Here is a 21,654-nt window from a genome sequence, read left to right on the forward strand (position 1 = left end):
AGGCTCTAAGGTTGTGCTTAGATAGAAGCAAATCCAAGGCAGAAGGAATTATTTTTTCACTTGACAAGACAGCTGAAGTGGTGTAAATGGCAGGAAAATTTATGATTCCATAAAATAATCAGCAAAATTGAGGTGATTTCTTGTCTAATAAAACCGAAATTTCTACCTGTATCCAAACAAGACCCTGATTTTGGAATACCAGATTCTAAAATAAAGATAGTAATAATCACTGCAATTTTTGCATCCACACCTTAGATTCCTTATATCCAAACAAGCCCTAGCATTATATGGTCTGTGTGGCGATTGCACAAGTAAATACTACTAACAAGTAGCATGAACAGAAAGCAAATAATGATGTCCTCAACATAAACAAGAAAGCCCCGAACTAAAGACTAGAAGAAAATGGGGTGCTCTTTCCAATTCTGGGTAGAGCCGATGCTGCATTGGACTCCATAAGAGTTCTAGAGAAGCATTACAAGACTAGCAGAAAACTAAGAATTATGAGTAAGAGTAGCAGAAAGCAAGGCTCCATATGGATTTACTGAGCCAATCTGTTCTGCACATCCAAGTTCTAGTAGGTCCCTTCGTCAGTTGCAACTGAAGCCCCTGGTCTTAGCAATGCAAGAGAGAGCCGAGGCACCTGAGCAGCAACATGAGGGCTCTCTTGGACTTTGTGAAAAGATGTGCACACAAGTTATTATTGTGTAACCAAATCTCCCACCATCCATGGACTATGGTTTTCGAAAGATCAATGCCTGCGCACATCCAACCAAAATGGGATTTTGACAGAAACTCCTGCATAAATAGAAATTTAGACAAAAGGTGTTGATTTATAAGTAGTGGACAATGCAGTGGGGTGCATGGACTTTTATCAATTTCATCAAAATCATTAACTCACAAATTAACATAAAAGAGGTTTACGAGTGGGAGAGAATTGAATGAACCCTTTGCACACTCATTCTGCAGGAAAAAGAGGAAAAAGACAGGAAAGGGTGCTCAATTGCACCCGTACACATAAATAAGAACAAAAAAAACCACTCGTACTGATTAACTTTATCGCACAAACAGCCGGATACTTCTCCCCGATAGCGCTCATGGCAACCTTCTTTCACTCTATACAATTCTACAGATGTCAGTCACAGCCCTATTTACACCGAAACTGGCCGCGCTAAACATGCCTCATATTTTTGTCTAAATCATGATCGACCATCGAGCTGTTCACATGTCAATGTGGGCACATTGTTGCTTCGTCTTAACTTAATCTGTATCAGCTTGATGAGGTTGTTTTCCTTGTCACCTTCAAAAGAACTCATGCATTGTCTCCCTCATTTCTAAGACCAGCTTTGCACAATCCACTTTTTTTTTGGTACAATCAAATCAATCTTCTTGTTCTTCTTCCGACAAGGACATCCAAACCCAAGTAGGGTTCAGCTTGCAATCAACGCCGCCCAACTGGACCACAGCGTAAATTAGCACCACATGTATCATTGCTCATCATCACCCATGATTAAATGAAGCTTTCAAGCTCTCGTCTGGCAGGGTCCAAGAGACCAAGTGCCCACTCGAGTCCCCACTCAGCAGCTGCTTGAGGTCACTGGTAAGATGGAGGGCTGTAACTGGATGCTTATGCGACTTCAGTACCTTGTGAAGGACCAGCCTGTACTCGGGTGCTTTGCCATTCAGCCCCAACCCACACGTGCCATTGTTGGCCGGCTTCATCCGGCTGCTCTCCTCGGAAAAATGAACCATGTGCCAGACCTTGACGGCCCCACTCTGGTGGCCAGTCACATACCAGTTTGTCTCCAACCAATCAGAGGCAGTAGTGCTTGTCACTGAAACAATGAAGTCGGATGGCAGCTGAGACGTGTTGACCACTGCCAGACAGTCACCATTGATGCTCCAAACAGCAAGCAGAACACCAGCCGCCGTCACTATTTCCCCGGTTAAGTCGTTCACATAGATTGCAGATACTCGTGCTGGGAACTCAGGGAGCTGCTTCACGAAGACCAAGCTGCCGAGGTCCCATAAAATGACAGTGCAATCATCTGATCCAGTTACAATCAGTGTGTAAGGCTGGCTAACATGGAGACACGTGATCTTGGCCGTGTGAGCACAAAGTGCCCGCTCAGAATGGAGGTGCCGCTGATTGCGGGTCCCATCCTCGTTGATTCGCCAAACAGAGACCACACCATCATCGCCACCAGTGACCAGCGTCTGACCATCATGACTAACTCCAGCACACTGAATTTGGTTGCCACCATGAAGACTCTCATGAGTGGAGAGGAGCCTGTCTTGATCGTAACTCATGAATCTCAAGCTGCGGTCTGGAAAGCCCCATGCAATGTACTTGTTATACGTTCTGGGTTTAAGCAAGTTGTTCGTGCTGGCCACAAGGATCTTTTCATGGAAGGCGACAATCTGAGATATCGAAGATGAAGTTCTCCTGATTTCATGGGGGACGAGATGGTTACAGTGCCGGAGAGGGTGAAGTGGAAGCTTGCGATCAGATCGCCGCTTCACATGGGGTTTAAGGAATAGCTGCTTCGGTGTCTGCCCAAAGTGATTGATCTGTGCTAGAATCGCAGCCTTCATCGCAGGATCAGAAACGGCATCTATGTCCACACTGCCTTCATATGTGTAATGATAGAAAACATTCACAGCATCTTCAGCTGCCTGTGAGAATATTAAAGAAAAAGAAAAACATGAGCAATCACAGAAAGAAAAGCGCTGATTATCAATGAAAAATCTCAAACAGAACTGATGCTGGAAAGTATGACAATGACAAGGTAAAACGCTGAGGGCGTGTGCAGATCCCTGAAGCACATTACTTTTTTGGGGCATCTGCCCATTCTATCTGCCCCATCAATACCCTGCCTAATTCTTCAATGGAAAAAAGAAAAGAAACAGAAAAAACGATTGATGAACTATTGATTGAAATACAAATACGGTACCACACTACAAGAGTTTCTATCAAATAGACTAGGATGCCACCACCCACCTTTCCCCTCTGTTTATATCCAAAGATGAGATCAATCCAATGGTGTAGATTCTCTGAAACAAAATCAGATTCCAATGCTTCCCGGTGCTTCCTGATGAACTCTCTAGTGCTACCTTTGGCCCAAGGGGGCAACACAACATCACCAACCTGAAGGAAACAACCCCGAATTATTAGTCTCTGTGATATGAGGTAACTGTTCTTGTTTACAAATTGCAATGATACCCGTACATTAATCATCCTCGTGCACCACTAGTAGCAAGTGGTGCCCGTAATTCACTGATCAAGATTATTTATCAAGATTATTTATCTGATGGGCCTGACAACAGATTCAGAGATCATAACCCTTTGATAAGGGTCGCACAAACAATTATCATTAACAGACAGAAACAGTCCAAAAGAAAGGCCAAAGAATTCAATGATGGGTACTTCCATAGAGGAGTTTGTGGATATCCCCCAAAAGATCAATGTTCTGGGTGAACAAACCATGGACCCCACACATCTGGAACAGGCACATCAGGACTGATCCTATCACACCAGGACAAATTAATTCCAAGCAGCTTCTTGATTAGCACATTCACGAGTAGGGAGTAGCGATGTGATAAAACAGTTCGAATTGATGTGGGCAAGAAATAACCTTCTCCCCTGATTGTTTTTCTCCCAAATCAAGATTGAAGCGGTTTTCCAGGAACTCAGGCATGTAGAAGAATTCTGGAATCAGTTCCTTCACATCTGACGTGTTACCCTTTCCAGCTGCACTCAGCCACGTGTCTCTTACACTATTGAAAAGACGATCTGCATGATCAAACTGGCCACCTTGTAACTTCAGGTTCTCTGTGCTGAACGGTGGCAGGCGTAGGAGATAGAAAAGCACAATTCCAGCACTAGAATAATGCGAACCATAGTGAAACTTGGGAACATCTGGCTCATCCCAACTTTCATATCTGAGAAGGGTAAAAATAAATAAAAGAGAGGTCAGGGAAATCAAATGCAGCAAATGGCCGGTTCAGTGGAATGAAAAAACAAAATGAAGAATGGACAAAAGTGGCATTCTACAATACGGAGTCCACGCTACCAGCATTTTCATTCAGGCCACCATTTCCTACAATTTCCTACAGATTGGGGGCCACCTTCAGTGCTTCATTCCATTCATCTGGTGAGACAAAATACAAACAATAGATATACAAGGGACCAAAGATATCCTGATCGAGTAATCACTAAAGGTGGACCCCACCTGTACAGAATACCATAGAACTTGATATACTGGTAGATTCAGGCCGACCATTGTACATTCTCTAAGCTAAATGGAATAAGATTTGGTTGGAGAAAGTGTAACAGACCTTTTTATGAATTCATCTTCCCCTTCTGGTGTTTGGCATCCCATTGGCTTATCAAGCTTACGGAATGTTTTGGGATCTGTCAAATCCAGACTGTCACTCTCATAATCAGCAAGAACCCATGGAAATACTGGATACTGGGTCAGATCACTATATCCACGTCCTGCAAGAGTGTTGAGGTGCATGAGGTACTGGAAGTTGCTAATTTCTCCATTTTGCCATCTCTTGGAAAAGGACTTGGCCATGATCTTGAAAAGACGGCTTCCTTCATTGCTTTCTTGTTTTACTGATCCCGATATCGTTGTGTCTAACCTGTTACGTAAATGGATATCCCAAACAATCTTCTGTTACAAACATTCAAGGATCTAACAGGGGCAATAATTGAAAAACAAAGGTCAATAAATTTCTGAGATGTAATGATCGTGCCAAGTGTCATAACCCAAGAAGATAATAAGCTAATGACACGGGCAGCCAAGGTTCATATTGAACCACTGATTCCACTGCATGGTTTAAGATTAACACAAAGATATATGAGGCAAGGATAGATAAACAGCAATGAGGGATAAAGCATAAAGGACATATAAATAGGCGAATTGAATGTTCCACAAACAAAGAAACCTCAAATACTGAACCCAAATTTAAAAATAAAAATTAAAAACAAAGGCAGTGATTATATGGTCTATACTTTGTTCTCTTCACATTTGAAAATGATTATTAGTTATGATTATTTTAGCAACATGTTATATCCAAGAATATTATTATAAGGGCACGTTTAGGCGAAGTAACAAGGACACTCCATTTCCAAACAAAGGAAAAGATATTAGCAGAAGAAACCTTAATTTGTCTTTGTTTCATGTAGCACTATTTATAACCAATTTTAATAATATTGATGTATTTGAAGTTGTTACACATATGCATTTCACTTACTGAATGTACTTATAAGAATGATTGGCGAAACATGAAGCCAACCCCAAATTGCGAGACAGGGCTTTGATGATGATTATTATGTTGGCAGTGGTGGTGATCTTATTCTTGAGGATCTTTCTTTTATCAGCATATTTTAAGAAGTGAGATTCCAAGATATCAAAAAATGTTGGTTGGTAGTTGCTGATGCTGGAACTTGGAATTGGAAAAGAAAGAAAAGCAGAGAAACAGATAGAACCTATGGTTTGCCCTTGTCATACTCAACTCTGATGGGAGTTCAATCACTCATCAGTGCAGGATTTTTTATTTTTCAAAATACCTTCTTTAAGGAGCAAATCTGCTCCCTAAATTTAACAAATGCTATAATTATGTCTGAGCAGCATTCTTGTTTTCTTTCCAGAAAAGGCGAAGTAGCATATTTCAGACTTGTATGCAAGCTATTCCACATATAAAATTCTCAGGACTGGTGGAGAGAGAGAGAGAGAGAGAGAGAGAGAGAGAGAGAGAGAGAGAGAGTACAACTACACATGCGCGTGTGCCACGCACACACATGCGGACACACACACGAAGGGTGCAGGCTACTTGCATCAATTTTAAAATGGCATAAATGCCCACGGAGCAGGTAACATATGCAGGTAAAACCTAAACGGTTTGGTTCCTAAGCACACAGAGATCCAAATTATCTAAATACCCATCCCCGTGTTCAAAACCTCCTGCAATGTCCTTTTTAAATCCAAAGTACATACTCCAAGAAAACTAATTGCATGGGTGAAATAATGCCTTGTTACACGCGTTATATATGGTAAAGATATTTTCCATCCATTTCACTCGCATTTCAACCATAAAGTTTCTTAAGTGGGCATATCCAATGATGATTTCCACTTCCAATTGAGAGTTTAGCAACCATGCTCCATACTCATCAGCAATAAATATTCATCCAAGCAAGATATCCAAGTTCAGCTCATATCTATGATGAATTGGCTGAGGACATAAAACCTTGATGCCTTGGATGCATGACACAACAACCAAGAATCAAAGTGTCATCATGTTTCTAACACAACTATATCCGAGAATCCAGATATGAGGGCACTTCCATACAACAAAAAATAAAAATAAAAAGAAGGTGAAAATCATCATCATCATCATCTTAGCCTTCCACCCAATAATTTAGGGCCATCTTTTAAATGGTAGATTGCCAAAAAAGTTTACAATCGGATGCCCACTAGACATCAACCTTCTGCTTCCACTCATGCTCCGGAACTAGCAATGATGGCTCAGATTGATAACACTCGCACGACAACATGGTCCCATCCAGTAGTGAAGTCCAACCCATGTAATACAAGCACAACCCAAAGGGCAAGCAACCCAAAACAAGGGTCATGGAGGCAGTTTCCACATGCACACAGCTACAACCAATATCAGTTGGCAAATTTCTAACAAAGAAGTTCAATTTCAGTTCTTTACAAATTTCGTTTTGTCAATCAAGATTCAGAACAGGAATTTCATAATTGCATTATGTATCGGCTGCCTAACTGACAACGAGCAATGAATATCTATATAAAAATTAAAAATTAAAAAATAAATAAATAAATAAAAACATTGAATATATAGATATAGACACACACACATATATATAAAGCATCTAGTGAATATCAATTTTACCCACCAAAAAAATTTAGAAGCCTTCACCAGGAAAGAAGTGCAAAAAAATAAAAAATAATAAGAAAATAATTTATTTAAAAAATAAATAAATAAATAAAAAAGAGTAATAGGAGATTTTGAGACACTGGCCTTGGTACCTATTATTAAAGAAAAATATGAAAATAAACCCCGCAGTGTAAGAGAAAGGCACCTATGGCGATGAATAGTTTCTTCAACCACGATAATGGAAGTGAAGTTGAGTGCCATGGATAAAAACCTTTCCTTAACAAACATACTCTAGAAAAACAAAAGAAAAATGGAAATGAAACCTTAGAAATAATGTGTACAGGATGAAAACTTACAGTGCATGAAATGCAATAGCTTTTTATGACAACAAAGGGATATTTCATCCATACAGCTCCTAGAGTTTCTTGTCATGAAAGGGAATGCCCAAGTTCCCTAAATTATCAGTGCGTGAAAAAATCCTGTAAGTGCTTAGGTAACACCAAGACTTAGTTTCCCAAAAATAATTGAAAGACATTGATGAGTGTCGAACAGGGTAAATCTCGTTTCAACACTGAGGTCTTGGTATGGATCCCTAGTGGGGGTGGCTAACAGTGTAGTGTGAACTGACAGTGGGGTGTACTAACAAGCTAACAAAAAAAAAGTGTCGAACAGGGTAAATGTATAAAAAGCAGAGTACCATTGTTGGGTAGGCTGCATACTACATGCTCCTGCAGCCCAAAATAAGTCTCTTGATTACACTGGACTGTTATGTCTAAATGGTGGGCCCACGTGTACTTAACACGTGTTTAAGTACACAAACGAGTAATGATTTTCGGTTTCAGGCTTTTTCAATGTTTTCCTAATTAGTAACGGTTTCACCAAGAAAAAGAGGATCATGTCAGCAATGGATAATTATTTCCAACAAACATGGATCCCAGCCACTCCTTGGCTAAACAATCAGCCAAGGAATTGGCATCTCTAGAAATAGGAGTAAAGGAAATTGACTGCGCACATATCAACCCTTGAATTTTGTTTATAACAAATTGCAATTTCTAAGGAGTCGAACTAGAAGCAGAAACCATCACATTAGCTCTTGGAATCACCTGACAATCCCTAAAAATAACCCATTAAATCTATGATTAAGCTTAAAAACCAATTTTTATTGCTTTCCATTCCATTTGGTCTGAGTCGCCAATCCATAGCAGGAGAATACCAACAACAGACCTCCTTGGGTTTCCACATCAAACTACCATTCAAATTCAGCTTCCACCACTGACCAGAGAAGAGACCACCTAACAACCTTCCCTGTTGACCTACTACAATCTTTGGCTTCTTACTGATCTTTAAAGGGCAAAAAAGCAAAGCTATTGATTACAGCTTGAGTTTCTTTTTCTTTTTCTTTGTTTTGTTTAAGGGTGAAAGAATTTTATTAAAAACCTACTAGCAAACGCTAAACAAGAGAAAAAACAACAAGAAAAGGGGAACGCATGCAAAGCAAGGAAAAAAAAAAAAAAAACTCTACAACTTGGTCCAATCGAATAACAAGTGATTAACTCCCACCATAACCGCTTAAAAAGACCACGATCAATTACAAAAACGTTGCCAAATTCTCTGCCCCCAAATGGACCACCATATCGTGGTTAACGCCATCTCGACCAAGATTGCTTCCCCCCGCCATCCCCTACCAAGCCTAAAGAAAATCAATACAAAGAAAGCTACAACAAAGGGGCGTCAAGAGGGCGGCCTGAGACTATCTACGAAAATCAATACAACAATCCATAAAATTATGGGACCAAGAGGCCCATTCAGTAACAAGCACTCTCGCCCTATAAGAAATGCATCCACCGATTTATAGATGTTATTAAAACATTTGGCATTCCTTTCTTCCCACAAAGCCCACCACACCGCAATCAGAACCATCCTCCAAAGCCTTGTCTTGCCCTTACCAAACCGCATCCCATGCCAAGCAAATAATGAGTCGACAGAGCCCAGTAAAGGCCATAGGACACAAATGACTAAAGACATCCACCCATATCGACACTGCAAAAGGGCAATGCACAAAGAGGTGGCCTACCATTTCCTCACTGTGCATGCACAAGATACAAATATTGGACAACACCATACTCCTTTTATGGAGGTTGTCAACGGTAAGGACTTTCTTCCTGTCAACAAGCCAGCCGAAAGCCGCATACTTGGGAGGCACATCATAGTGCCACACAAAGCTAGTCGGCCCCACCTCTGAGAGGGAATCACGGGCACAAATGAGGAAGGATCTAACCGAAAACTGTCGCGAGCTCCTAACCTTTCAAATAAGCTTATCTGAATTGTCAATAGATGGAACAAAGAAATGAATTCATTCCAAAAGGGCTCCAAATTGGGAGACTTCTTCATCCTAAAGGAACCGCCTACAAGGAGGATCCCAAAAAGAAGAAGCGCCAATACAGGAAAAGCATTCCACCACCAACGTAGAAGTATTCGAAGCCAAGCGGAAAGTAAAAAACCAAACTTCAAAGGAGAATCCCCAAACCACACATCTTCCCAAAACCTGATTTTGCTTCCATTCACCAAGGAAAAGGCCACTCTGCTCACAAAAGCCTGCTTCACAGAGAAGACCCCTTTGCATAAGGCAGAAGCTCTATACATCGAGGAATCCCTAGTCTATCAATCCCCCTCTAAGCATCCATACTTACTCTGGATGACACTCTTCCAAAGCGCGTCCCCTTCCTCCCCAAATCTCCACAGCCATTTACCGAGAAGAGCTAGATTCATGAACTTCGTTGTCACCAATTTGAATCATTTTGTGAAAAGACTTGACCGAGAAACAACTTGAGCCATGCATCCACCACACAAAGGAATCTGAACCTCCTATTAGACAAACAAACTGCAAGCGGCCAAGCAATGCGATATAATCGGCCAAGCAATGCGATATAATCATCTGCCTCGTCATCTAACAAATTCCTCGTACAAGGAGGGGCCAAATAACCGACAAACCACAACAGCGGAAGCAATTTGCCACCAACAAGCCTACCAGGGGCACAAGGCTAACCAAAAAAGGAAAGCCTTGCTACAATGGAGTTTCGCCATACCAGCAGTCCTCCCATCACCAAACTCTAGTGCCATCCCCAACAGAAAACAACGCACCTTTATAAAAGACATCTCTAAGCGATGTAATTGATTTCCAAATATGGGAGGCGCTATAGAGGGAAGACCTTTTGATTTCCCAACCCCATGAACGGTGTCATACTTAGAGGAAATTATTTCCCACCAAAGGCAACCTTGTTCCAATCTGAAACGCCAAAGCAATTTTCCGAGGAAGGTTGAATTAATATGACTTAATACTCACAAACCCACTCCACCCTCAATAACCGACCTACACACCTCCCATTTTAAAAAATTGAACTTGAAACCTTCATCAGAACCCCACCAAAGGAAATCCCTTATAAACTTTTCCAATTTGATTAGGATGGCTTACAGACATCTGAAGAGGGACATAAAATAAAGCGGCCTGTTCGAAAAACTGTCTTGATCAAGGTGACACGACCACTGAGAGAGATAGCGGCTTCTCCACTTGGATAGTTCTCTCTACTCTTCCTATCACCTTGTCCCATAGATGAATCACCGGTTTCCCAATACAAAGCGGGAGACCCAAATACGAGGCTGGAAAGGAGCTTGCCTTGCTTCCAAAAGGAAGATGCTAGATGGAGGGTTTCATCTTTTGACAAGTGCATTCCCAATAATTCACTCTACCCCACATTAATCTTCAAACCAAAAACCACTTCGAAACAAAGCACCACTTTCCTCATGTCTTTCACCATTCCCAAGTCTGCTTCACAAAAAATAAGTGTCGTCAGCATACTGGATGTGCAAGACCGAGTCTGCCATCCTACCCACCCTGAAACCACTAAATAAGCCAGCTTCTTGGCATTTATCAACCATGCGACTGAAAACTTTTGCAATTACTAAGAAGGATACGAAGACAAGGGGTCCCCTTGGCTAAGACCCCTAGAGGACTTGAAAAAACCTTTCGGAAATCCATTCACAAGCACCAGGAAAGAGGGAGACCTGACACAAATCTAAATCCACTTCCTCCACTTAGCATTAGAGCCCAGCCTTCCCAACATATAATCTTGAAATTCTCATTCCACATGATCATATGCCTTCTCGACATCCAACTTACAGACCACCCCCGGCTTCATTTGCTTAAAGCGAGCATTGATACACTCATGAGCTATCAAGGTCATATCCAAGGTTTGCCTACCCTCAACAAAGACCCCTTGATTAGGGGAAATGATGCTTCCCACCACCTTCTTGAATCTAGAAGCAAGCAATTTGGCGAGGATCTTATATGAACTCCCTATCAAGCTAATCGGCCAAAAATCTTTGAGCCCTACCGCACCTTCCAACTTATGAATGAGAACTATATAAGAGGCCCCCAACTCCACTAGAAGATTGTCGTCTACAAAGAACTCCTCAAAGAAATCCAGCAAGTCTCTTTTAACCATGTTCCAGAATACATGAAAGAAGGAAATAGGAAAGTCATCAGGGCCGGGAGCTTTGTCTCTCCCCAAGCTCGCCACAACTTCTTTAAACTCGTCTTCCCAAAACGGCCTTTCCAAGGATCTTGCCACTTCCTCAAACTGACCGTCAATGAATAGAAGATCCAAACACAGGCAGGTCCAAGGATCTCTAGAGAGGAGACAGCGATAGCACCCAACTATAGCCTCACAAATTTCCTCTTTTACGAGCATAGAACCATCGACCAGCGACGAAATACAATTACATCTCTCTCTAGCCGAGGCAACATTGTGGAAAAACGCCATGTTTTTATCTCCTTCTTTCAAACACAGCACGCGAACATTGTCTCCACTCGATTTCTTCGTCCTTAAAGAATTTGGAATAGTCTGCCTCCAATTGCCCTCTTTTTTCGATATCATCGAGGGAGGGCTCACCCCCTTATTCCTTAAGATCAATAACATGGAGTTGATCTAAATATCAGAAACCATTGCCTCTCTAGCCCCAAACACTTCCCTATTCCACTCTAATTTACCTTTGAGAAGATTCAACTTCTTATGTAACTTTAAGCCTGCCAAGCCCTCCACCTGAAAGCAATGCCACCAACCAGGAACCAACTCCGCGAACCCTTCAACATCCAACCACATCAGCTCAAGCCAAAATGGTTTGGGCCCCAACTCTCAAGCACAATCTTTAGGATTATAGGCCTATGATCTGATATGGTTCTAGGCAAACCCTGAATATAGACCAATGGAAAATTAGCCACCCAGTCAGGAGACGCCAGAAATCTATCGAACCACGACATCGTCGGAAGCCTGCGCCTATTAGACCAAGTGAACTTGGCCCTGATATGGGAATATCAACCAAGTGAAAGCTCCGAATCCACGCATGCTTCTAGTAAATCGCGTGCCCTGGGATTTCTCGCAACTTAAGCGCACAATGTTGAAATCGCCCCCTATACACCAAGTGGCTGACCACCTAGAAGGGATAGATTTAGAAGGGATAGATTTTAGCTCCTCCAAATATACATGCCTTCTATTTGCTTTACAAGGACCATAAGCAAGGGAAAAGATCCAACGAAATCCATAAGAGATATCAACAAGAACAGCCAAAATTGATAACTCACCACACCAGCAGTCCTTCCTCCAAACGCTTGTATTCCAAGCCACCAGAATTCCTCGGAAGACCAACCACATCTAGATAAATAAAACCTTTAAATGTCTGCCCCCACACCAAATCAATGTCTGATTTACTAGAAAAAAGCTTGGTTTCCTAAAGAGAAATTATTTAGCCTTTTGATTTCTTGCACATCGATTTGATTTGAAAGCGCTTTCCCCGATCCCACAATCCCCTGACATTCCAACTGAGAATAATCATTGGAACACTAATCTTGCCCTTCTCCCCCTTACTAGCCCAACAAGCTTGTTGCCCAAGTCGTAGTTAATCGTAGTTTCAAGCGGCAACAGTTCCCATTGTCCTTTTGGAGTTCATCTATGAACCTAACTGGAGGATGCGATGCCCCTTTGCTCAGCAAATTGGAATAAGGCCACAGCGTCATCGTCGCAAACTTAAAAGGTCATCCCCATCTTCCCAAAAATGTTAATGATATCCTTAGTCCAATCCAATTCCTCTACCGATAGAGATTTGTTGCTCGCACACCCTACAGGATATGTTGTATCCTGATATGCCTGAGACTCCTGAAATGAGAAGCCCTCAATCATTCATGAAGTGGCTTGAAGCAAAGTGACATCAAGCGCCTCCTTGGTCTGTGTCTCATCGATCTCGTCCCCTGCAACCACCTCCACCCCTACAACGAGAGAGTGCTAGAGCGTTGGGGTCCTTTTCTTTTTCTTTTTTTTTTTCTTTTTGGGTTAGCTTGGTAGTACACACCCATGTCAGTACACACACTCCATGTTAGCCACCCCCGCTAGGGATCGATACCAAGACCTCAAGTGTTGAAACGAGGCATATCCACTCAGTCTGCCAGTTGAGCTATGGATCTGGGTAGCATTGGGGTCCTTATCATATCTTGAGCAGGGCATATCCTCTACAACAACTGGTGACTTTCCCGAAAGAAGCTCTTGGGCTTCTGTTCTATCAGTCTGCCCTTCAACCTCCTCCTATTAAAGAAGAGGGAAACCACCACTACTAAGGCTAAAACCTACATCAGAAGGGGGGAAAACCAAATCCATACCTCCAAGGTTGAGATGGGTTTAAGCTGGTAATGGCAGTCCTTTTGCACATGCATCCACCTCCCTGAAAAGCTCTTATCGTTGAGGATGTTAATCACTTCCTCCAACTCTTCCTCTCTGCTCATCGGAATGTAAGCAAAACCCCTTGGAACCCCTAAGTCACGAAACCAAGGGATTACCACTTCCATTACCTCGCCAGCTCTCCCAAAGACCTGATAGAAATTGATCAGAAGCCAACCTATTGGATACCCTCTGACATATAGCGTCGGATTTTCTTTAAGTAGACTCTTCTTACAGTATCACTGATATATCCCACGATATATCGATTATAGCAACCGGGTGATACAAAACCCAGCTTTAGTATCCATTTATCATGGTATCATGCAATATATTGCACGATATCGCGATATCGTGCAATATATCCACTCCCCTTTTATAAATTCTTAATGTATCGTGCAATATATCGCACAATATTGTGATACCGTGCAATATATCCACTCCCCCTTTATAAATTCTTAATGTATCGTGCAATATATCGATACCAAGTGCAAAATTGAAAGGGATAAAAGGAAATTGGCACTGTTTTATCTGGAAAATCCTCTTTTTTTTAAAAACATTCCTACTTCCTAGTCCATTGTAAGCTGATTTCAACCAGTCCACTCAAATTTGTCAGAAGAAAATCTTCACAATCTTTGAAATCGTGATTGGAAGCTTCATGGGGCCAGATTATAAAAGGTGCATATTTTTTAGTTTTGATTCATTTTTATTTATTTTTTTTGTTTTTATATGTTGTAAATAGTGTCAAATGGTAAGAAATCTATGATTCTTCATGCTTTACATGAAAATTATGAATTTGAAACTTCAATTTCGAGATTTGTGGTAGATGGGCTGAGTTGCAAAAAATTGAAGAAAAATCGAAATTTCCCCATTTTTTTCGAAATACGTTACAATCTTAGTGTTCAAACACGAAATCAAACATGCAAATAACTTGATCTACACATTCTTGGCAATAACTCTGAGGATTTTTTGGGAAAAAATAAATTTTTTTAATTAAAAAATAATTTAAAATGTTAAAAAATAAAAGAAATTTCAAAATCCACAGGTATCTTTGATAACATTCCCTGAAGTTTCATACATGTTAAAAAATAATCTACTTCTTTTGCTTTTGAATGTAATGCTTATGTTTCCATACATGTCTTCTCACATTTATAAAAATTTATGAATTGACTTTAAATATAGTTGCGTCAGTTCAGTTGGACAACGAATAAATTAGGACCTTATACAAAGGAAACCTATTATGTGCACTGGTTTTTTATGATTTTTTTTATTTATAAGTGAACATATTGGTATCTTTTCTAACATTCCCTGAAGTTTCATTGAAAAATTCGACCAATTTCTCAATATTTCCCCATGTTTCCCAACAATATTAATAAATTATGCAATACAACCGATACATCCTGTGCGATAACTGATATGTATTTGTATCCCAAGGGTGTGATACATTATGCGTAAACGATATGGAAAGCATATTTATAGCAAGGTATCACCACTTCTGAAGATAGAGTTCTCTCAGTTCTTCAACAAATACGCAATGGTTTAGTAAAAGTATACTCGTCCACAAGAGAAGTCTCACTTATTATATTTGGGGAGATTATGTGTTAAGAGCGGTTTAAGGTGCTAACATCAGCATGTTAGGCCTCACACTGTTTAAAAAATAAATTAAAGAGGACCTCTTACCAGTGTTTGAAATATCGGTATCACGTTACGTATCACACAATTGGGATATGGATACATATTGGTTATAGCATGGGATATATCGGTTGTATCGCGTAATGCATCGCTGATGTTGGAAACATGGGGAAACATTGGAAATTGGTCGAATTTTTCAATGAAATTTCAATGACTGTTAAAAAAGACATCAATACACACTTACAAATCAAAACATTTAAAAAAAAAAAAAACAAAAACAAAAATAAAAAACAAAAAACAAGTAAACATAATAGGTTTTCTTTGTATGGGGTCCTAATCTATGCATTGTCTAACTGAATCGATGCAAGTATATTCAAAGTTTATTCAAATAATTAATAGATGTAAGAAGACGTGTGGAAACACAAGCAATACATTCAAAAGTAAAAGAAGGATCACTAAATCAGGTTACATACATGTTTGATTTTATGTTTGGACACAAAGATTGCAACCGATTTGTGAGAAATTGGAAAAATTTTAATTTCTTTCAATTTTTTACTACTTGGTCCTCCAAATCTCAAACTCGAAGCTCCCAATCCATGATTTTTTCATGCAAAACATGAAAAATCATGGATTTGTAACAATTTAACACTGATTTACAAAAAAAAAAAAATGATCGAAAATAAAATTTAAATTAAAAAAAATGCTCACTCGATCGAACATGTGGGATATATCCCACTACTTGTGCGTTTCGTATCACACAGGTGGGATACAAGAAATATTGTGGGATATATCGGCCGATATCATCGATATTTAAAACACTACTTTGGATTTCTCACAAAATAACATAGAGACTGGAGTATTATTTTATCCAGAAGAACACATAAAAGGAGTGATTTTTCATGAACAGAACATAGCTTTACACTGAAGTTATCAAGAAGAGCGTTCAAGGACAGAGGAAAGATGTCATAAAATAGACGCGCATGTCATAAAGCCAAATTTCACTTTGTGACGTAACTGACGTTTATATTTGAGTAGAATAGCAAAAACATAATTAACAAGTTATCCAAAAATGCATGAATTAGAGAAGGACAGGTGACACCAAATTAATACTAAATCAGGGTTATCAAACAAAACTAGAACCACGAAGGCATAAGGGTGAGAAGCATACATGCTGTTCCGTGGAAGATTCATAGCAACCAAATTCTTGAACACCTCTTCTCTCTCTTTTTTATGGAAAACCAGAAGATCATTACAACCATCCATACTGAATATCTCAACAGCAACAGGACGCAGCTGGTAATCACGCTTCAGAATCTCATGAACACTATCAAGCTTCCACATACGCCATAGGTGAGGCAGACTACCACTAGTACAAACTCTCTCCTTTCCCCATGCACCTCCATTGAATGCCCATGCTCTTCCCCCACCCGATGCCTTGACTGTCATCGCACCAGAGAAAGAAGGTGATTTTGACTGGAATTCCGTGCTGCCAGTAACATCTTTCTTAACACCCAAAGCTTGATCAATTACTGAGAGTTCATCTTCAGATTCTTTTTCACATATGCACCCAGAGTTATCTATGTAAAAGTTCTCAATTACATATAAACAGAGCTCCCCTATGAGAAATATACCATCATGCTTGTCAAGACCAACAACACGCTCACAATTGTATCTGAACCTTATCTTCTCGAGGGGCTCAAGATAAGGTCTAATTAGATATTCACCGTTATCACTTAGCTCCCGATCTGATTTATCTTCTGCAGTTTTAGTTTCATCAATTTTAACAAAAGACTGAATTGGAGAACCCAACTCAGATTTTGCAACTGCACTATCAGTTATTTGGACAGAAACAGCGCTGGACTTGGCCCCAAATCCCAGAGCAGAGTGAAGACTTGCTTCATTTATACTGCTACACCTATCATCATTCCACCCTAGATGAGCAGATGCGGAATCACCATCTTTAAAATCATCTGCTTCTTTGAAAGAAGACTCCTCGTACTCCCCACCATCAAAACTCTTCTGCATTGCAGAATCAGATAAAAGATGAAAAAACGAATCAGAATCACTTTCAGAAGCACCCAGACCGCTTTCATTTCTTTCCTTTGTCATGATGGCTTTATCCAATTCAAATGGTTCATTAAGAACATTTTGAATTGTATTGATTTTCAATTTGCAACGCTCGAGTTTTTTCCGCATTCGATATGGCCCTTCAATGGGACAAAGCTGCCATTCAGATTCTAGCCCTAAGGAGTTCCACAGTGGGAATATTCCTCGCTCATGTACAAGTTGCTGGAGATGGGTTTGCCACTCGCTCTCAGCATGTAGAACCCATCCATATTTATCTTGACGAACAAGTCTAAGCTCAGTCGACATCGCATCACGAAACAATTCAAGTGCATATCTCCGCTCATTCATCTGCTCCCAATGTCTTAAGTCCAGCTTTGAAGCATCCCGTGATCTCCTCGCCATCTCTCGTTTTCGGCGACCCTCCATGCCTTTTATTCTCACCCCAGGAAACTTTCCAGACCCAGCAATATACTGCACCCACATAATAGAAGCACACTGCTCTAACACTTTGTTGATTGTCTGTTCAGATCTCTGAAGCCACTCAAAGAAGGCTGAAGAACCTCCTGTCAACAGCTTGTCAAAACCTCCGTGCAAAACATCAAAACATTGTCCTTGGTTTGGCTTCGAAACAAGCAATTCCTCCAGTGCAGCACGGCGATGCAGCAGCAGATGTTTGATCACATCCACCGCCATGCTTTGTGCAGTTCGTCTCTGGTCTCGGAGAAGAGAAATTAGATTTACACAAAGGCAGCAAATGAGATCGGTATCAAGATTGCTTGGACAGAGTAGAAGTCGTTTGTGAGCAATTAACAACTGTAAGACTGTGCAGATGTCGATGGCTGACTCATCTTGCAAAGCGTTCAGGGGCGAGCTCTTCCTAGGTTCAATTTGCAAGCCCAAACATGAAAGAAAGTCCTCCTCTCCGATGGTGATCAGGAACGAAGGCAGGAAACAGTACATGACCATTCGGTTTGTATTTTTCAAAATTGCAAGTATGTAAGTCTCCAGTTGCTTGCTTACCCGTGTGATGGATAAAAGACCTTTTCCAATGGGTGCGGCATCTTCAATCCGTCCATCTTTGTTAGCTAACTGTAACATGGACAATAAGAACTCCAGCGTCCTCAGTACTCCACCTGGCTGAGGAAAACCACCCATATATACACGGTCCACAATCATCCAGCATAGTGTATCCAAGTTTGCACACCAACGACTCTTATCAAGCTTTTTCTCATCTTCCTCATCATCACGCAATAGGCGCCGTTCCAGAAAGTTCATCAGTCTGCTGAGGCACAGACCCTGAAACACTAACGCAGAGTCAGCATCGACGTACAAAGGAACAGCTTCCAATATGCTCTCTACAATCTGTGTCGCTTTGATCTGTTCCGTCACAATGTCAGCAAGAACTTCAGCAATGAAATCTAAAACGGCAGTCGCTCCAGCAGAACATGGACCTCCTCCATAACTAGAGTTGTCAATTTCAAGTAGAACCTCCGGATTGATAGCAAAGAATGTGTTTACAGCAGATGATCCTTGAGAGGTGGTCTTTAAATCTTGTGATGCCTCAAATTCACTCACAGACACTGAAGATGTCATTGATGGAGTAGCCGTTAGTAGAGATTTTGTTTCATCATTACCTGTACTGCCCAACCAGGATGTCAAGGCAATAACTGGTGATGAGGAGGGTGTGACCGGTGGTTTAGAACCCGATTTCTCAGAAAAATCAGGAGAATCAGGCACAATTACAGATGCAGAACTAAATGACTCTGTCCCATGAATGGCATTAGATGTCCCATTTGTGTTACTAAAACCGAATTTGTCGGTGATGGAAGTGACCATGGACACCTGCTCAAGACTTTCAACATCCAAATTTTGAAATTTCTGGCTATCTTCTCCCTTGAACAGCTTGCTTGATTCCACATGGGATATGCTGGCTGTTTTCTCCGCTTTATCATCTCCCAAATCATTCTGCAGCCCAAACATATCTTCAGAACTTGTGCTTTTCTGCACTTGAGGAAAGCTTCCAATGCTTATGGAAGTTTTGGCAGATTGTTCATGTTCATTAGGAAGGCTGGAGAATGTATGCTGAGAACTGTGGGTATCATCAGGGTCGTTCATGTTTTTCTCCTCTGTTGTTCTTATAGATAGGTCTTTCACCATTTTCACTGCACAAGCAGCCCTGAAAGGCATACAACAATCAGTAACGAGCAGGTAAAATCTGTAACAAATAACTATGGCACTTGAAGATCCAATTTTGGTTCAGAAACACAAGTTAAAACAAAGGGTGTGTTCGGGTGTTTGAAGTTCCTAAGACCGATATACTGCTACATTTGGGTGTTTTCCATTCCCAAGGCCAACATAATGGAATTGGATCAAATCGTGGTTGAGATAAGAACAGGGCTATTCATGTTCTTAACCAAGATTTAGGCCCGAAAGGTGGAAAATGCTAGCCTGCTTAATGTGGATCCCATTTCCTGTGCGGCCCAAAACATCAAGCACACTAAATAGTAAGAACACTTGGGAAAGCCATGTCAGTACACCAAAATGCTACTATATACAGTCCAAACAATTTCATCAGAACAAAGCAAAGCATATCTGAGAACCATAGAGTATATATCAATACACACCTTACGCAAGAAAAATATAGGTCCACACAGCTTTCTAGAAATTCGGCACGCCTGCAAACAACAGAAAAGGGGGGGCACATTTTTGCAAGATCAACCATGAAGCGCAGAACTGATGTAGCAGCAGCAGGAGCTGCAGCCTCCCCACCCATTAAACGCGCTGCATATGTCTTGTGCATCAGAGCTTCACCTTGAAGCTCTCCAGCCATGTCTGTCGTTGGTTCTACAAGCTCTGCGACCAAGCTACCACTGCTTTGTGAAAGGTTACCATTTTGGTAAGCAAGCATATATTGTATGGTCAACCTATCAAATGTTGATTTTTCCATAGCAATCACAGACTCCAAAAGCTCCATAAACTTCAGTTCTCCATAACTTCCATCACTTTGCATAAGGGCATGAAAATCTAGCATTCGAACCTCTGGTAGTCTTGGATATACAGCCTTGCCAAATATTAAACAGAAGAGGGTGTAGTATATTTCTGGAGAATCATAGAAGCTCGGAAGCACACGTGCCAAGCCTTGATAACCTCCACTGGTACGGAATTTCAGTGCAAATGTAGGAGAAGATGCAAGACAAACCCCAAGAAGAGTCATTACCCATCTCATACTGGTCACATGGACAGCTTCATCAAGAAAATATGTGATCAACTTGGATGAAACAATCTTATGCCATTGTTCAAGCAACTCTGCAGTATTTATGGTCATCTGTAAATCTATAAGCATTTCAAGTAGCATATTTCTCACAATGACGTGTTTTCCCATCGACTCTCGAACAATTTGCTGACGCTGTGTCAGCTCCGGAGGGTCAAATGTCATAATCACAAACCTGACCACATGTTCCAGTTCAGAAGTTAAAAAGCCATCCTCCAAAATGACACCTAGTAATACAACGAGTTTCTCTAAAACAGGCACTTCAACATCACCCCTCTGCAGAGTTACTAGCAAATGTTGAACAAGGTTAATTCGGCGCAGGATTGTAAGGTTATGATTCCTATACCAATGCATAGATACCAGCCGCTCAAGAAAGCCAAGAAGTGCAATTTGAATCGAAACAGGAGCAGTAACCCACAAGGTCCAGTCCAACAGGACATGCTCAACCATATCAGCATTTGATAATACAATGCAGTTTGAAGTTTCTGCCTGCAAATCAACATTTTCAAGCTCTGAAATATGACTTAGTGCATCCTTTTGTACAGAAAAATCATCCAGTCCTCCATGTGATCCAACCGATGAAAGCTCATCAGGAAACTTTGACAAAGTAAGATCCTCGTAGCTGGCTTCTTGAATGGATCCAGCAGGGGAAAGTATAGTCCGAGTCCCTTGCAACCTCTGAGGTTCAGAAAAAGAAGCTTCACATGCTGCAATTTGGAAAAAGATATCAAGAGACTGCATGTCAAACAAAGACATTCTACGGTGCAGGAAGAGAGCAAGCAAATGGTATCCTCTGCATGCTTGCATGTCATGCACATTCTGAGGACTCTGATGAAGTGCACAAGCAAGTAAAGACAGAGCCATATGCAGCATATCCCTGGTTCCGGCGGCTTCAACAAGAGAAAGGACGACGGCCATCCCACCAACTGTTCGGATGCTATCTCCAATAACACATTCGCTACAGATATAAATATCTCCGTGAAGACGACCAAAGCGCGGTATACCTGTAAATCAAAGAAC

At 41.0% G+C, this 21,654-nt stretch overlaps 1 protein-coding gene across 1 annotated transcript in view; it reads right to left on the minus strand.

Annotated features, from left to right (window-relative positions):
• Window positions 1–802: 802 nt before the first annotated feature.
• Window positions 803–21,654, minus strand: part of LOC131233998 (protein SPIRRIG) — a 56,117-nt gene continuing 35,265 nt past the window's right edge. The window contains exons 14-19 of the mRNA XM_058230943.1: window positions 19,988–21,638; window positions 16,465–19,539; window positions 4,336–4,644; window positions 3,633–3,939; window positions 2,999–3,145; window positions 803–2,673 (exon numbers count right to left, since the gene is read on the minus strand). Of these exons, the coding sequence (XP_058086926.1) occupies window positions 1,498–2,673; window positions 2,999–3,145; window positions 3,633–3,939; window positions 4,336–4,644; window positions 16,465–19,539; window positions 19,988–21,638 (6,665 nt within the window). The 3' untranslated portion in view covers window positions 803–1,497. The remainder of the gene's footprint in view (window positions 2,674–2,998; window positions 3,146–3,632; window positions 3,940–4,335; window positions 4,645–16,464; window positions 19,540–19,987; window positions 21,639–21,654) is intronic.

The sequence above is a fragment of the Magnolia sinica genome, chromosome 18, assembly GCF_029962835.1.
Source record: "Magnolia sinica isolate HGM2019 chromosome 18, MsV1, whole genome shotgun sequence".
In the NCBI taxonomy this organism is placed as follows: domain Eukaryota; kingdom Viridiplantae; phylum Streptophyta; class Magnoliopsida; order Magnoliales; family Magnoliaceae; genus Magnolia; species Magnolia sinica.